Source organism: Mytilus trossulus, chromosome 4 (assembly GCF_036588685.1).
Source record: "Mytilus trossulus isolate FHL-02 chromosome 4, PNRI_Mtr1.1.1.hap1, whole genome shotgun sequence".
Lineage (NCBI taxonomy): Eukaryota > Metazoa > Mollusca > Bivalvia > Mytilida > Mytilidae > Mytilus > Mytilus trossulus.
In genome coordinates this window covers 60,960,952-60,974,728 of record NC_086376.1, presented here as the reverse complement: position 1 = coordinate 60,974,728, position 13,777 = coordinate 60,960,952, and the positions used below count along the sequence as shown (strand labels likewise).

Below are 13,777 nucleotides of genomic sequence, written 5' to 3'. Positions count from 1 at the left end.
TCTTACCTTGATAAACAGTATCTATTGAAGTTAGTGGAATGTCAAAATCACCCATCAACAAATTCCTTTGTCTTCTGTTTGACTGGAAATAAAATGACAGCAATGAAGAAAATATTTTTTAAACAAATACAGATTATTCAAATGTTCGATGAAAGAGCAGAAAACAAGTTCACTTTATATTGACAAATAAGTAAGATTAATTATTGTGTTTCAGGAAAAGATGTATAAAAATAATGCTAAATTACAATTTAAACTTCAGTTTTTTATACAGTGAAACCTATGTTTTTTGAAGTTTTTGCAAAAAATCCTTAACTACAGTTATGAATGCTAATTTGATTTAAAAGACAACTTTCAAGTTCGATGAATTTCCGTCAAAAACTCTAGTTTTAGTGAACGTCATTTGTGTGTTTAGGGGCATTGTCACTTCCATTTCAATGTTGAGCCAGTGGTTTGAAAACTATAATTCTATATTGTTCAGCAAATAAAAATTCTCAAAATTGACAATCAGCACTGCTGTCATTAGGGAATTGTCATTAAGTACCTACAAACAACCATAATTTCTAGTTTACCCTGCACAATGACGATCACTAAGACGCTTGATGAACATAAATAGTGCAGGGATAAAGGCGATCCCCTCTATCTGGTAAATGACATCATAAAGGCGATCATAATTGACGAGTTTTTGCCGGTGACGGATGAACTTGAAAGTGGTCTATTGTTTGACAAGATATATATATATATACCCCTTCATATGATGATCTATCCTCAGTGACAAATGAAACCTTGAAGTTAGTGACAAACAGTTTCCCTGAGACGCCAGACTTCCTGTCAGTAAAGGCACTAAAACTTAATGTCTTGTCGGCCTCAGCTATCTTGCATTCTCCTGTAAAGAAAAACAATAGATTAAGACTATTTCTATTTCTTTGTTTAACAAGCATTCTGTGAGTATTGCATAGCAATACATAGTCCACTACCACTTAAAAAATTCATTGTATTGGAACAAATTTCTAAGTTGATCTTTAACTTGTCATGGTGTAAACTATATAACAACAAACATCAGGTCAAAATATTCAAGCATGACTCCAAAAAGGTGGGGGAAAATGATTATTAGACTGATTTTTTTTAAGTCAAAGGACCATACATCTGCATAAAATCATCAGAACAGAACAAACTTGAACTGCTACTTGTCATGATAAAGCTATACACTAATTATCAAATCAATTTATTTAAGAATGACAAAAAAAGTGAGGAAAACTGATTATTTTAATGAATTTTCTAAGTCAAAGGACCACAACTCTGCACAGAGTCATTAGACTGGAACAAAACTCAAACTTGATCTGTAACTTGTCATGATAAAACAATACACCAACTATCAAATCAATATCTTCAAGCATGAAGAAAAACAGTGTGGAAAACTGATTTGCCAGACTGACCGGATGGACAGACAGACAGAAAGATGAACAAGGGTGCAAACCTAAAGTGCCCTTGGACTTTGTTGGTAGGGGACTAAGAACATAGGAAGTTGTATTAAGGTCATAACTGTCAATGAATGAATGGATATTTTATCAATTAGGCAATATGAAACCTATCAGTAAGATATACTTGAGATAGACAGATAACACCAAGGTGAAGACGTTCTAACAACAGACAACACAACAATATATACAAAACTATCCAGCAACAAAATCCCTTATTATAAAGTATGAAGTTTCACTTTCATGCAAAGTTTTTTTTTGTATTCATGATTACAGTTTAACAATAAGCTTAAGCTCTTAAACTTTCTTGGTTACTAAAAATAAAACTCCCAGTTGACTAGAAAACAGGTCTTTATTCTTTTACTTATATCTTACCAGCAAGAAGTCTTGGAGACAGATCTGTCTGGAAGAATGACGAGGCTCTTTCCTTCATGTCGTCCTAGAAAGGGAAATACACAATTCAGTCTTAAATAACTTCTACTTAATGATTTCGATCTACAAACATGACAATTTTTAAGATTAGGATAAAGTATTGTGTTTCAAACCAGCACTAACACTTGACAATACTATGACAAAACCATTTTCTTTAGTCAGGAAATTCTAAGCATTTGAAGATTTTAAGGAAGTTCTAATATAAGTATAAAGCGTATAAACGATTCGTGGTGGATTTCAAGTGTTTTATAAAAGTGTCAACACCTAAAATGTCAATATAGAACAGGATTTTCCTTTAACATTGCAAGAAGAAAGTTTTACAACAGGAAAGATTGTGCAAAGAAAATCTAAATATTTGAAAGAGTGATATTTTTACACATAATCTTGAGTTAAATATACCTCCATCTTTTTATAAATGTGGTCAGTACACATCCTTCCTAATATAAGTACTTCTAACCAGGAAATTGTACATAAAAGCATTTATTTCAAAACAATAAGATTTTACTTCCTTAAGTGGAAGAATTTATTAAAACTAGGTTATACCCACAAGTAAAGGTATAAAAGGTGTAATAAATTGAACAAATATTTTTTATATCTAACACACCATGAATATCTCAACTCATAATAAAATATTTCTAATGATCGAATGCTAAGCTATACTTGATAGATGTTATTCAGTAACTTCTGAATATATACATGTACACTTATGTGTTAAATAAAATAATCATAAATTCAAAAGGAAAAAAGTTTCAGTAGTGACTTACTTTTTCGTTGTCCTCATCCTCGTCAATGTAGGACTTGAATGTCTGAAACATAAATTTTCACCAATTACTTCCTCATTTTAATTACCCTCTGTTTATTAATATCATGTACTCAGAAAGGATTGGAAGCATTACCTTTTATGGTAAGACTGTTTTTGTTGTGTTCCGATATTATGTTACACTATATTCCATACCTATTTTAAAGCATGAACAAATTATTTACTAAAATAAAAGGATATAATTAAAATAATTGACATCATGTCTAGTGGCTCTTAAGACTGAATTGTTATTTTGATCTAACTGAGTTTCACCAAATTTTAGCCTTATAAAACTTATGTAATTACATTAAGGTCCTCCAACATTTTAAAAACTGACTCTTCAACCGAAATCTCATAAAAAGTAAGAATCATGTCTATAAGAAGACAATTATGAAATGCCCTGATTAACAGTTGACTGGACATAGAAAAGGATTTTTCATTCCAAACCTTGGGTCTTCTAACAGTATATTAATTAAGTCCTGTCATGGTCAGATCATACTGGCCAATAAATGTCTAAAGATTTTGTAAAAAATAAAATTAAAATGTGACAATACTTCACTAAATCTCACATGTAAATTTCTTATTACATTACCAGAACATTTATTATAAAAATCAGTGCAGTATGCCATAAGTTGTATCAATCCATCTCTAATTTGAATCCTGTGATCAGAAAGCTCGATAAATGCATGCAATTATTTATGTGGTAAAAGCGTAATTTCATTGATTAATCAATTAGAGAAGTTCTGTTTATATGATACTATTGTTATAATATTATATAGGATTGTTTAGTTTCCTGTTTATCTGTCAAGTATATAAGAATACTTTATTAATCCAATTATGGACCCTTGTAGATTTTAAATTTCATACAATAATTACTATGATTTGTGTTAAAACAATGAAATAATAAAATGAAATACATCACAATAAAACACTGAACAGTTATTGTTATATGTATATCACATACTTCCTGTCAATGGGATAAATAATATTTTAACAATTAAATACAGATATATGATTGGTGCAATAAATTTCAACTATTTCCTTTAATAGTCGTTGCTACTTTAATTGAAAAACAGCGCCTTATATAATATTAAAATGACCCTAAGCGCTTTACAACATATATTCATTCACATATATAAGTATTAACAATAAAATATGAAAGTCCATGTTAGAAACTCTTAAACAAACAGATTTTAAAATATTGAATTCGAAACACATTGCAATTAGTTGGTCTTTTAGGGAATTTGATTTAACTAGTAGTAGCACATTTTCAATTGTCTCTAGTAAATATATTCATAAGAAGTATTCTTGTCTCAGACCAATTAAGAGCTGGATTTCATTTAAGAAGCTATTTGTCTAATGTTGAAGGCTGTATGATAAATTGCTGTTTTTTTGGGTGTGACCTTTTTGTTAGTTTGACCTATCCCTTTGGTGCACATATAACTTTCCTAGTTTTCTTGTAAAAAGTTGCACATCCAGTATGAAAATAGGAATCAGGTATGAAATTTGATGATAAATCAGTGATACATATAGTGTATAAATATATTTGGTAAATACCTCAGTGACATATCAAGAATAAGGATCAAGTGTTAAAATTGGTTGATGGATCAGTGGCATATCCAGTATTAGGATCAGGTGTGAACATTGGATGATACATCAGTGACATATCCAGTATTAGGATCAGGTGTGAACATTGGATGATAGATCAGTGACATATCCAGTATAAGGATCAGGTATGAATATTGGATGATAGATCAGTGACATATCCAGTATTAGGATCAGGTGTGAACATTGGATGATAGATCAGTGACATATCCAGTATTAGGATCAGGTATGAACATTGGATGCTAGATCAGTGACAAATCCAGTTTTATGATCAAGTATGAACATTGGATGATAGATCAGTGACATATCCAGTATAAGGATCAGGTATGAACATTGGATGCTAGATCAGTGACATATCCAGTATTAGGATCAGGTATGAACATTGGATGATAGATCAGTGACATATCCAGTATTAGGATCAGGAATGAACATTGGATGAAAGATCAGTGACATATCCAGTATTAGGATCAGGTATGAACATTGGATAATAGATCAGTGACATATCCAGTATTAGGATCAGGTATGAACAATGAACACAGATCAGTGATCCAGCATTAGGATCAGGTATGAACATTGGATGATAGATCAGTGACATATCCAGTATAAGAATCATGTTTGAACAATGAACACAGATCAGTGATCCAGCATTAGGATCAGGTATGAACATTGGATGATAGATCAGTGACATATCCAGTATAAGGATCAGGTATGAATATTGGATGATAGATCAGTGACAAATCCAGTTTTATGATCAGGTATGAACATTGGATGATAGATCAGTGACATATCCAGTATTAGGATCAGGTATGAACATTGGATGCTAGATTAGTGACATATCCAGTATTAGGATCAGGTATGAACATTGGATGATAGATCAGTGACATATCCAGTATTAGGATCAGGAATAAACATTGGATGATAGATCAGTGACATATACAGTATTAGGATCAGGTATGAACATTGGATGATAGATCAGTGACATATCCAGTATTAGGATCAGGAATGAACATTGGATGAAAGATCAGTGACATATCCAGTATTAGGATCAGGTATGAACATTGGATAATAGATCAGTGACATATCCAGTATTAGGATCAGGTATGAACAATGAACACAGATCAGTGATCCAGCATTAGGATCAGGTATGAACATTGGATGATAGATCAGTGACATATCCAGTATAAGAATCATGTTTGAACAATGAACACAGATCGACAACCAGCATTAGGATCAGGTATGAACATTGGATGATAGATCAGTGACATATCCAGTATTAGAATCAGGTTTGAACAATGAACACAGATACGTGATCCAGCATTAGGATCAGGTATGAACATTGGATGATAGATCAGTGACATATCCAGTATAAGAATCAGGTTTGAACAATGGATACAGATCAGTGACATATCCAGCATTAGGATCAGGTATGAACATTAGATGATAGATCAGTGACATATCCAGTATTAGGATCAGGTATGAACATTGGATGATAGATCAGTAACATATCCAGTATAAGGATCAGGTATGAACATTGGATGATAGATCAGTGACATATCCAGTATTAGGATCAGGTATGAACATTGGATGATAGATCAGTGACATATCCAGTATAAGGATCAGGAATAAACATTGAATGATAGATCAGTGACATATACAGTATTAGGATCAGGTATGAACATTGGATGATAGATCAGTGACATATACAGTATTAGGATCAGGAATAAACATTGAATGAAAGATCAGTGACATATCCAGTATTAGGATCGGGTATGAACATTGGATAATAGATCAGTGACATATCCAGTATTAGGATCAGGTATGAACAATGAACACAGATCAGTGATCCAGCATTAGGATCAGGTATGAACATTGGATGATAGATCAGTGACATATCCAGTATAAGAATCATGTTTGAACAATGAACACAGATCAGTGATCCAGCATTAGGATCAGGTATGAACATTGGATGATAGATCAGTGACATATCCAGTATAAGGATCAGGTATGAATATTGGATGATAGATCAGTGACAAATCCAGTTTTATGATCAGGTATGAACATTGGATGATAGATCAGTGACATATCCAGTATTAGGATCAGGTATGAACATTGGATGCTAGATCAGTGACATATCCAGTATTAGGATCAGGTATGAACATTGGATGATAGATCAGTGACATATCCAGTATTAGGATCAGGAATAAACATTGGATGATAGATCAGTGACATATACAGTATTAGGATCAGGTATGAACATTGGATGATAGATCAGTGACATATCCAGTATTAGGATCAGGAATGAACATTGGATGAAAGATCAGTGACATATCCAGTATTAGGATCAGGTATGAACATTGGATAATAGATCAGTGACATATCCAGTATTAGGATCAGGTATGAACAATGAACACAGATCAGTGATCCAGCATTAGGATCAGGTATGAACATTGGATGATAGATCAGTGACATATCCAGTATAAGAATCATGTTTGAACAATGAACACAGATCGACAACCAGCATTAGGATCAGGTATGAACATTGGATGATAGATCAGTGACATATCCAGTATTAGAATCAGGTTTGAACAATGAACACAGATACGTGATCCAGCATTAGGATCAGGTATGAACATTGGATGATAGATCAGTGACATATCCAGTATAAGAATCAGGTTTGAACAATGGATACAGATCAGTGGTATATCCAGCATTAGGATCAGGTATGAACATTAGATGATAGATCAGTGACATATCCAGTATTAGGATCAGGTATGAACATTGGATGATAGATCAGTGACATATCCAGTATTAGGATCAGGTATGAACATTGGATGATAGATCAGTGACATATCCAGTATAAGGATCAGGAATAAACATTGAATGATAGATCAGTGACATATACAGTATTAGGATCAGGTATGAACATTGGATGATAGATCAGTGACATATACAGTATTAGGATCAGGAATAAACATTGAATGAAAGATCAGTGACATATCCAGTATTAGGATCAGGTATGAACATTGGATAATAGATCAGTGACATATCCAGTATTAGGATCAGGAATGAACATTGGATGAAAGATCAGTGACATATCCAGTATTAGGATCAGGTATGAACATTGGATGATAGATCAGTGACATATCCAGTATTAGGATCATGTATAAATATTGGATGAAAGATCAGTGACATATCCAGTATTAGGATCAGGTATAAATATTGGATGATAGATCAGTGACATATCCAGTATTATGATCAGGTATGAATATTGGACAATAGATCAGTGGCATATCTAGTATAAGGATCAGGTATGAACATTGGATAAATAATCAGTGACATATAATACCCAGTGTTAGGGTCAGTGAAGCAGAGAATGTGTGTGGGTTAAAAGATTAGTGAGACTTTATTGGTATATATATTTGATATGAGGGCCCGTTTAAATGTTTGGATACTACTAATTCAGTGACATTTCATATCCCGTGTGTTCAGAGTGAGTGAGTTTGGATAACCGATCAGTGACGCATCAATATTGAGGGTAAAGTATAAAATATATGAATAGAATATCGAAAATGTAATTTACAAAATAATTTGTTCATCTTCTTAACCAACTCAATAAACAGCCATCTTGATAGATTTTTAAGTTAACATGGTTATTAAGTATATAATATGATTACTGTATAATATTATAATGTATATGTCAATGTATTTATATCTTTATCATGTTTATGTTAACTCCTTAAAATAATATATACGAATGCAATTAATACAGTAAAGTTCTTTGTCTTTATACTTTTTTTGTAAGTAAATAAATACAACAAATTTTTTTTTAAAATGCATTCTTTTTTAATTGATCATAATCATACAAATTGGACAGTTTCTTTTAGTCAAGTGCTAGAAATTCATTTGGTCATTATTTTTTGCACCATATTTTTAGGATTATGAGGAGGGATATCACGGACAACAAAGGGATTATACACTCTGAGTAGCGCAATGAATGGACTACCTACCTGCATTCGGTGATAATGCTGTATCTCAACATTTCCATTCTGAAGAACAGTTATACAGTTAAACACATGAAATTTTTTATTTTTTTGTTCATATCTTTGAGGGAATTGGGACAGGTATTTAAGCTAATAAAGCCCTAATAACATTAATAAACCATGTGTTAAACAAAGATTTACGTGTATAGATATAGTCAGATTAGTATTAAAATATAAAAGGTATAAATGACTGATGATTGCGATGGTACATTGTAGTGAACTACTTGTACAAACTGTCAAATTTGGAATTAGTGATAATGAACATTTCAATAATGAACATATCAATAACTTCATTTCGCTGATCTGAATCTTTTCTTCTTAAAGATGTGAGATTTTCTGTCTGTAAATTATTTTATGGTAGCTATATATATAGCCTGTGCATATCTGTGTGAAAGGTTTTAATGGTTATGTTCTCTAAATCTCTGCGAACAATATAGCATGGATTGGTGAGCTCTTATATATCTAATGACTAAATGTTTGTACTGAAATTTGAAATTTTCTACTACATTAGTAAATATACATTCTATTGTAGTTAAAAGCTATTTATCAGGCAAACCTTAATCATACATGTACCACTGTCATAAGATAATCTTTATCTCAGATATCAATATTTAAAACCATCACATGCAGTCTATTTGTTGAAGAAGTCTTAGAATTAGGGCATGTCCTGAGACTGCTTCTATAAGAATGGAATTACCCATTCTTCTAGTCTCGGACGGCTGTTTTGCCAGACAAGCACGGCCCCAGCTTGTCTGGCAAAACAGCCATCGGACGTCAGAGTACAGAGTAATCTCGGACTACCATTCTTCTATCTATTTCCTGAAAGTGATCATCTTATTAACACAAGTTATTAATTTATTTAAAAATAAACATGTTAAATCAAACTTGGGACTTATTTTCTTGGAATTCATGTGTACTTATGCATGTTATATTTAGCAACTCATACTTTATAAAAGGAAGGTGAGTATGATTGCCAATTAGACATTTATCCACCAGAGTCAAATTAATAAAGATGTAAGCATCTCTTGTTTTTTTATGCTTCCAACTTTTCAACTACACCACTGGAAGTAAGCTGTCGTGCTTTCATGGGTCCAAAATTGGTTAAATATTAACCTTACATGCTATTATCATTTTACAAAATCTATTATATATTAAAAATGTCAATTTACCGTCAATGGAGAAGGTACACCCTGTATTCTCCTAACTAAGAACATGTTGTATAGAAGTACTGGTATTATCCTATGAATTAACTAAGAACATTTTTGTACATGTATAGTTCTGGTACAGGTATTATCCTAAGAATTAATGTATGCACATGTCATGGTGGATTGATTATTGAGGTACATAATTTGTACATATTTGACACTGATGTAACCTGAGGATATATATGGTAATCTATGTAAGATATCCATTGATTAACATCATTATAAACTTGTTATATCACTCGATATGACTAACTTTTACTATGACCTGTAAATATACAAGTCATTGATATATAAATATTATAAGTAAATAATCAATCCTTTAAAACTAGGTTATCATCCTAAACAAAGATAGTATACATTTTGTAATATCTGGTGCAATGTATTTGTTGTTACTAACTTATATGTTGACTTCAGGATAAATAACTCTGAAGTTTTGTCATGTCAATAAGAAATATCTTATTTCGACTTTCATCTAATTTACAGTGGCAATCCAGAAAATTTTATAAGGAGGAGGGGGCACTGACTGCCAAAAGAAGGAGACTGCAACAGTCATTCAGTGATTCCCAATATATTCAACCACGTTTTCCTACAAAAAGGGTGGCCCCAAATATTGCAATCAAATAAATTGTCTGGGTTAATCTTTAACGTTTGCCAGTTTATATGGATTTCCCCCTTTTGAATTTTAACTTGAAGTTCGATAATTTTGGTATAACTCTTTTATATGACAGTACAGTTTATACATGAAGATCTATTAGATTCAGTACATGCATGTATATAAGCTTTTTACATGAAAATATTACATGTCCTTTTATAATGACTAACTCCTACCTTTTGGTGTCTTGAGATTTACTTTCTTTACAGTTACCAGTGTTATATTCTTGTGTATATTTTTAATTGTGTTCAGTCAAAATAAAAACAAAATAGCAATTAACTTCCTTTTTGGGTTCATCATTTGATAGAGTCCAAACTGAAGGTCAATGTTATAACTTCAGAGGAGGAACTCTTTCCAGTACAAATCTACCAGGATTGATATTTTTCATTTCAAAAGTCATTCATCATAAATATGTAAGACTACTTGGCCAAGAAACAACTAAACAAACACCTTGTAGTGGGGTATCCAGGGGATTGGAACCCCTCTTTTTGTTGGTCAATCAATGCATTTGAATGGGACCATATGGTTAGAACACCCCTTTGAAAATTACTGTCTATAGAAACAACTCAGAACTTCTATAAGGACAACTCAAGAATGTTGTATAATGTTTTTAAAGACTTTGAGAATGTCAGTTGTCACATTTTTTGTATGTTATCTGAATAACTGTAAGTTGAGGCCACACTTAAAAATATTTTGGTTTGCCCAAACCCTACCCAAAGGTTGAGACAGTGGTTAGGTAGGTAGGCGTTTTCTTTTTCTTTTTTCAAAAAAAGAAATTGAAGTATCAGATGTTTATTAGTCTTCATGCCTATTTGATTAAAAAAAAACCTTCTTCAAATCAGGACAATAAAAGAATTTGAGTAGGCAGCTTTTTTCTGGGTAGGTAGCGTTTGGGCAAACAAACCTATTATTTATTATGGCCTGATAGGCTGTCTTTAAATATTCATATCTCAATTACCTGTAATACTTGTGAAGAGATACTGTATTTGGATAAAAACAAATACATTTTCTTTAGATGATCTCTTGTAATGACTTTCAATTTCTCAATCAATTAATTATATAAATCATTTATTTTTCTTATAAAATTACAAATTAAGATTAATTTATCTAATTTGACTTTAAAGGTAAAATAAAGAAATGATTATGCAATTAGATCAAAAATAAGAATACACTTTAAATATTTGTGATTGGAACCTGTTAAAATGTTATCATACATGTAAATAGTATTTTTATGGTAAAAAATTAATAACACAAATAAATAAATATACAGAGAAAGGAGGTATTTCCCATAGCACCTGTGATGTAAAAACTCTATCTTAATATATGTTGATCACTCAATGAAAGTATCTGATGCTGTCACAACTTTTTTTTAATGAAAATACTTGTATATGCAATTTTAATCCTTAGGTGTTGTGGAGTGTAAGATTAGATAACTTTTGTTTACATATTTATTAAATCATACAAAACACATGTCAATTCTCTGAATTCCACCAAGACTTTTCAAAGATCTCACCTTAATTGGTAACCAGTTGAATCTCAAATTCTCAGAAACTTTAAAAAATCTCTGGAAAATTATATGCATACCAACTTTTCCAACCCAGAAAAACAGTTTGATTGATTGGTGTCAGGTCATTTAGACCATTTAATAGTTGTTTCCAACCCAAGTCAATTCAGTCCTTTTCCATGCAGTTTAAAATAAAGTAATGAACAATTACTATGAAAGATTTTGATTCAGGCCTGAGGAACCTGGACCTCAATGTTAGTCATTTTTATATTTTTTTCGAAAAAAAATAATTAATGTTTGCAACAGCTAAAAAAAATAAAAAATTGGTTAAAAAATGTTAAATTAGAATAAGATGAAAGTAATAAGGAAAATTACTGATAAATGTTCATTACCGCAAATGCTGATCGTACTAACATCTGTAATATTTTTTTCTATTTCAATTATGTATAAATGATAGTCTAAATAACTTCTTATAAAATCATAATCAACATAACTTATAAAGTGCTACACATTAATAAATGCATATTGTATTTTTATCCCTATGCATTTCAGGTGATAAAAGTATTTTAATTCAAATATTCAACATTAAAAAATATATGTAAATAGTTATTAAGTACATGTATGTGTTATACATTGTAAAGGCAAAGTTCTTAGATTAATATTTCAAACATTTATTATCAAATAAATGTCTCATCTACTGAATTAATATTTATGAATATGCATATATATGTAAAATAATCTCAATATATTATGGCCTAGATCTAGGATTAGTATTGTAAGATCTTAAATATACATTGATAGTGGGTCTTCCTATGGACAGAAATAAGTGCCTGTGAAATCCTTGCCCAGATCTGAGACTCAGCCCAAATGAAAGGCACATTTCTTAGCCTGTTGGTACATTTTTTTTGTACATGTATTTTTCCAAATATAAACAAATCCAGGAACTGTATTTCCACTTGGGGAAATAATCAGTATGTATTTGTTCCTCATGGTATAATGAGGGGGGATAGGACCTTTATCGGGACTCCGTGATCGGGTGTTTTTAAGCTTGGGATTTCGGGATTGACCCTTTAAGGATACGGGAATTCTTGTTTTCAATTTCAGGACATCAGGATTTACTTTATTTGAATTTGGGATTTCGTGTTTTTAAGCCCGGATTTCGGGATCGGGACCCCTCCAATCCCCCCTCTATAATGACCATGGGTATGGAATAACATTGTGTCATACAAAATGTACACAATGTACATGTACACAGTCACTGAAAAATAACAACAAGACACCAATTTATGACCAAGAGGAACTTCTGTACTCTACATTTATATATTGACATATTGCGCAAACTTACCAATGTGTAGTTGAAATCATCTAAACAAACTTATTCACAACATTTAAACATACAATAAAAGTGGACAACTTATTCGTATACTGATGATCATCAATACATAAACAAATTATTATATCAAATATACGTTTACTGTTTTGATGAACAGGTGAGGTTACATTTTTCCACTGACCTCAGGAAATAATCAAGAGTATGAATATAAAGGAAACAGTCATACCTCTTTACCCCGTTCAGTTTCATTTCTGGTTAGATATGAAATAAAGTTTGACATTCTTTTTACTTGAATTTAGACGATTTTAATCGTCATCCTCCTTCACACCCACTATTACATGGGAGATAACTGTTGATGTAAATACTGGAGTTATCTCCCCCTCCTTGTTTGTTCCGCATCAGCTGTTCTTATTCAGTTTTGCTATTAAAGTAAACGGACTAACTTATATAATAAAAATAAGAGAGAATGTAATATAATGTATTGTCAATTATTGTTACTTTCAAATCTGACAGACTGTCGCAATGATTACAAAATTATCTTACAAGTTCATGCTGTTTTTTTTTTTTAAAAACCAAGGATTTGTTTTATTAGTAAGATTTGTTGAAAATAAGCCCAGTCTCTGCATTTTTAAAAATACTAAAACTAATACTAATTAATTTACGAGTCTCCTAATCTTAGAGCTCAAAACTATGTCAAGCATATAAATCAAATTACAGATACATAATATATTT

General features: G+C 31.5%; 1 protein-coding gene across 5 annotated transcripts in view; it reads right to left on the bottom strand.

Annotated features, from left to right (window-relative positions):
- The window catches only part of LOC134715680 (myotubularin-related protein 10-B-like), a 31,052-nt gene extending 17,658 nt beyond the window's left edge, over positions 1 to 13,394 (bottom strand). For 3 of the 5 annotated variants that reach the window (XM_063578019.1, XM_063578020.1, XM_063578022.1), the window contains exons 1-6: positions 13,272 to 13,394; positions 12,105 to 12,128; positions 2,672 to 2,713; positions 1,851 to 1,914; positions 744 to 883; positions 7 to 82 (exon numbers count right to left, since the gene is read on the bottom strand). In XM_063578019.1, the coding sequence (XP_063434089.1) occupies positions 7 to 82; positions 744 to 883; positions 1,851 to 1,914; positions 2,672 to 2,713; positions 12,105 to 12,128; positions 13,272 to 13,325 (400 nt within the window). In that variant the 5' untranslated portion in view covers positions 13,326 to 13,394. Of the gene's footprint in view, positions 1 to 6; positions 83 to 743; positions 884 to 1,850; positions 1,915 to 2,671; positions 2,714 to 9,520; positions 9,666 to 12,104; positions 12,129 to 13,271 lie in introns of those variants that run through there. The other 2 variants (XM_063578021.1, XM_063578023.1) reach the window with 2 other exon arrangements.
- Between the last annotated feature and the right edge of the window lie 383 nt (positions 13,395 to 13,777).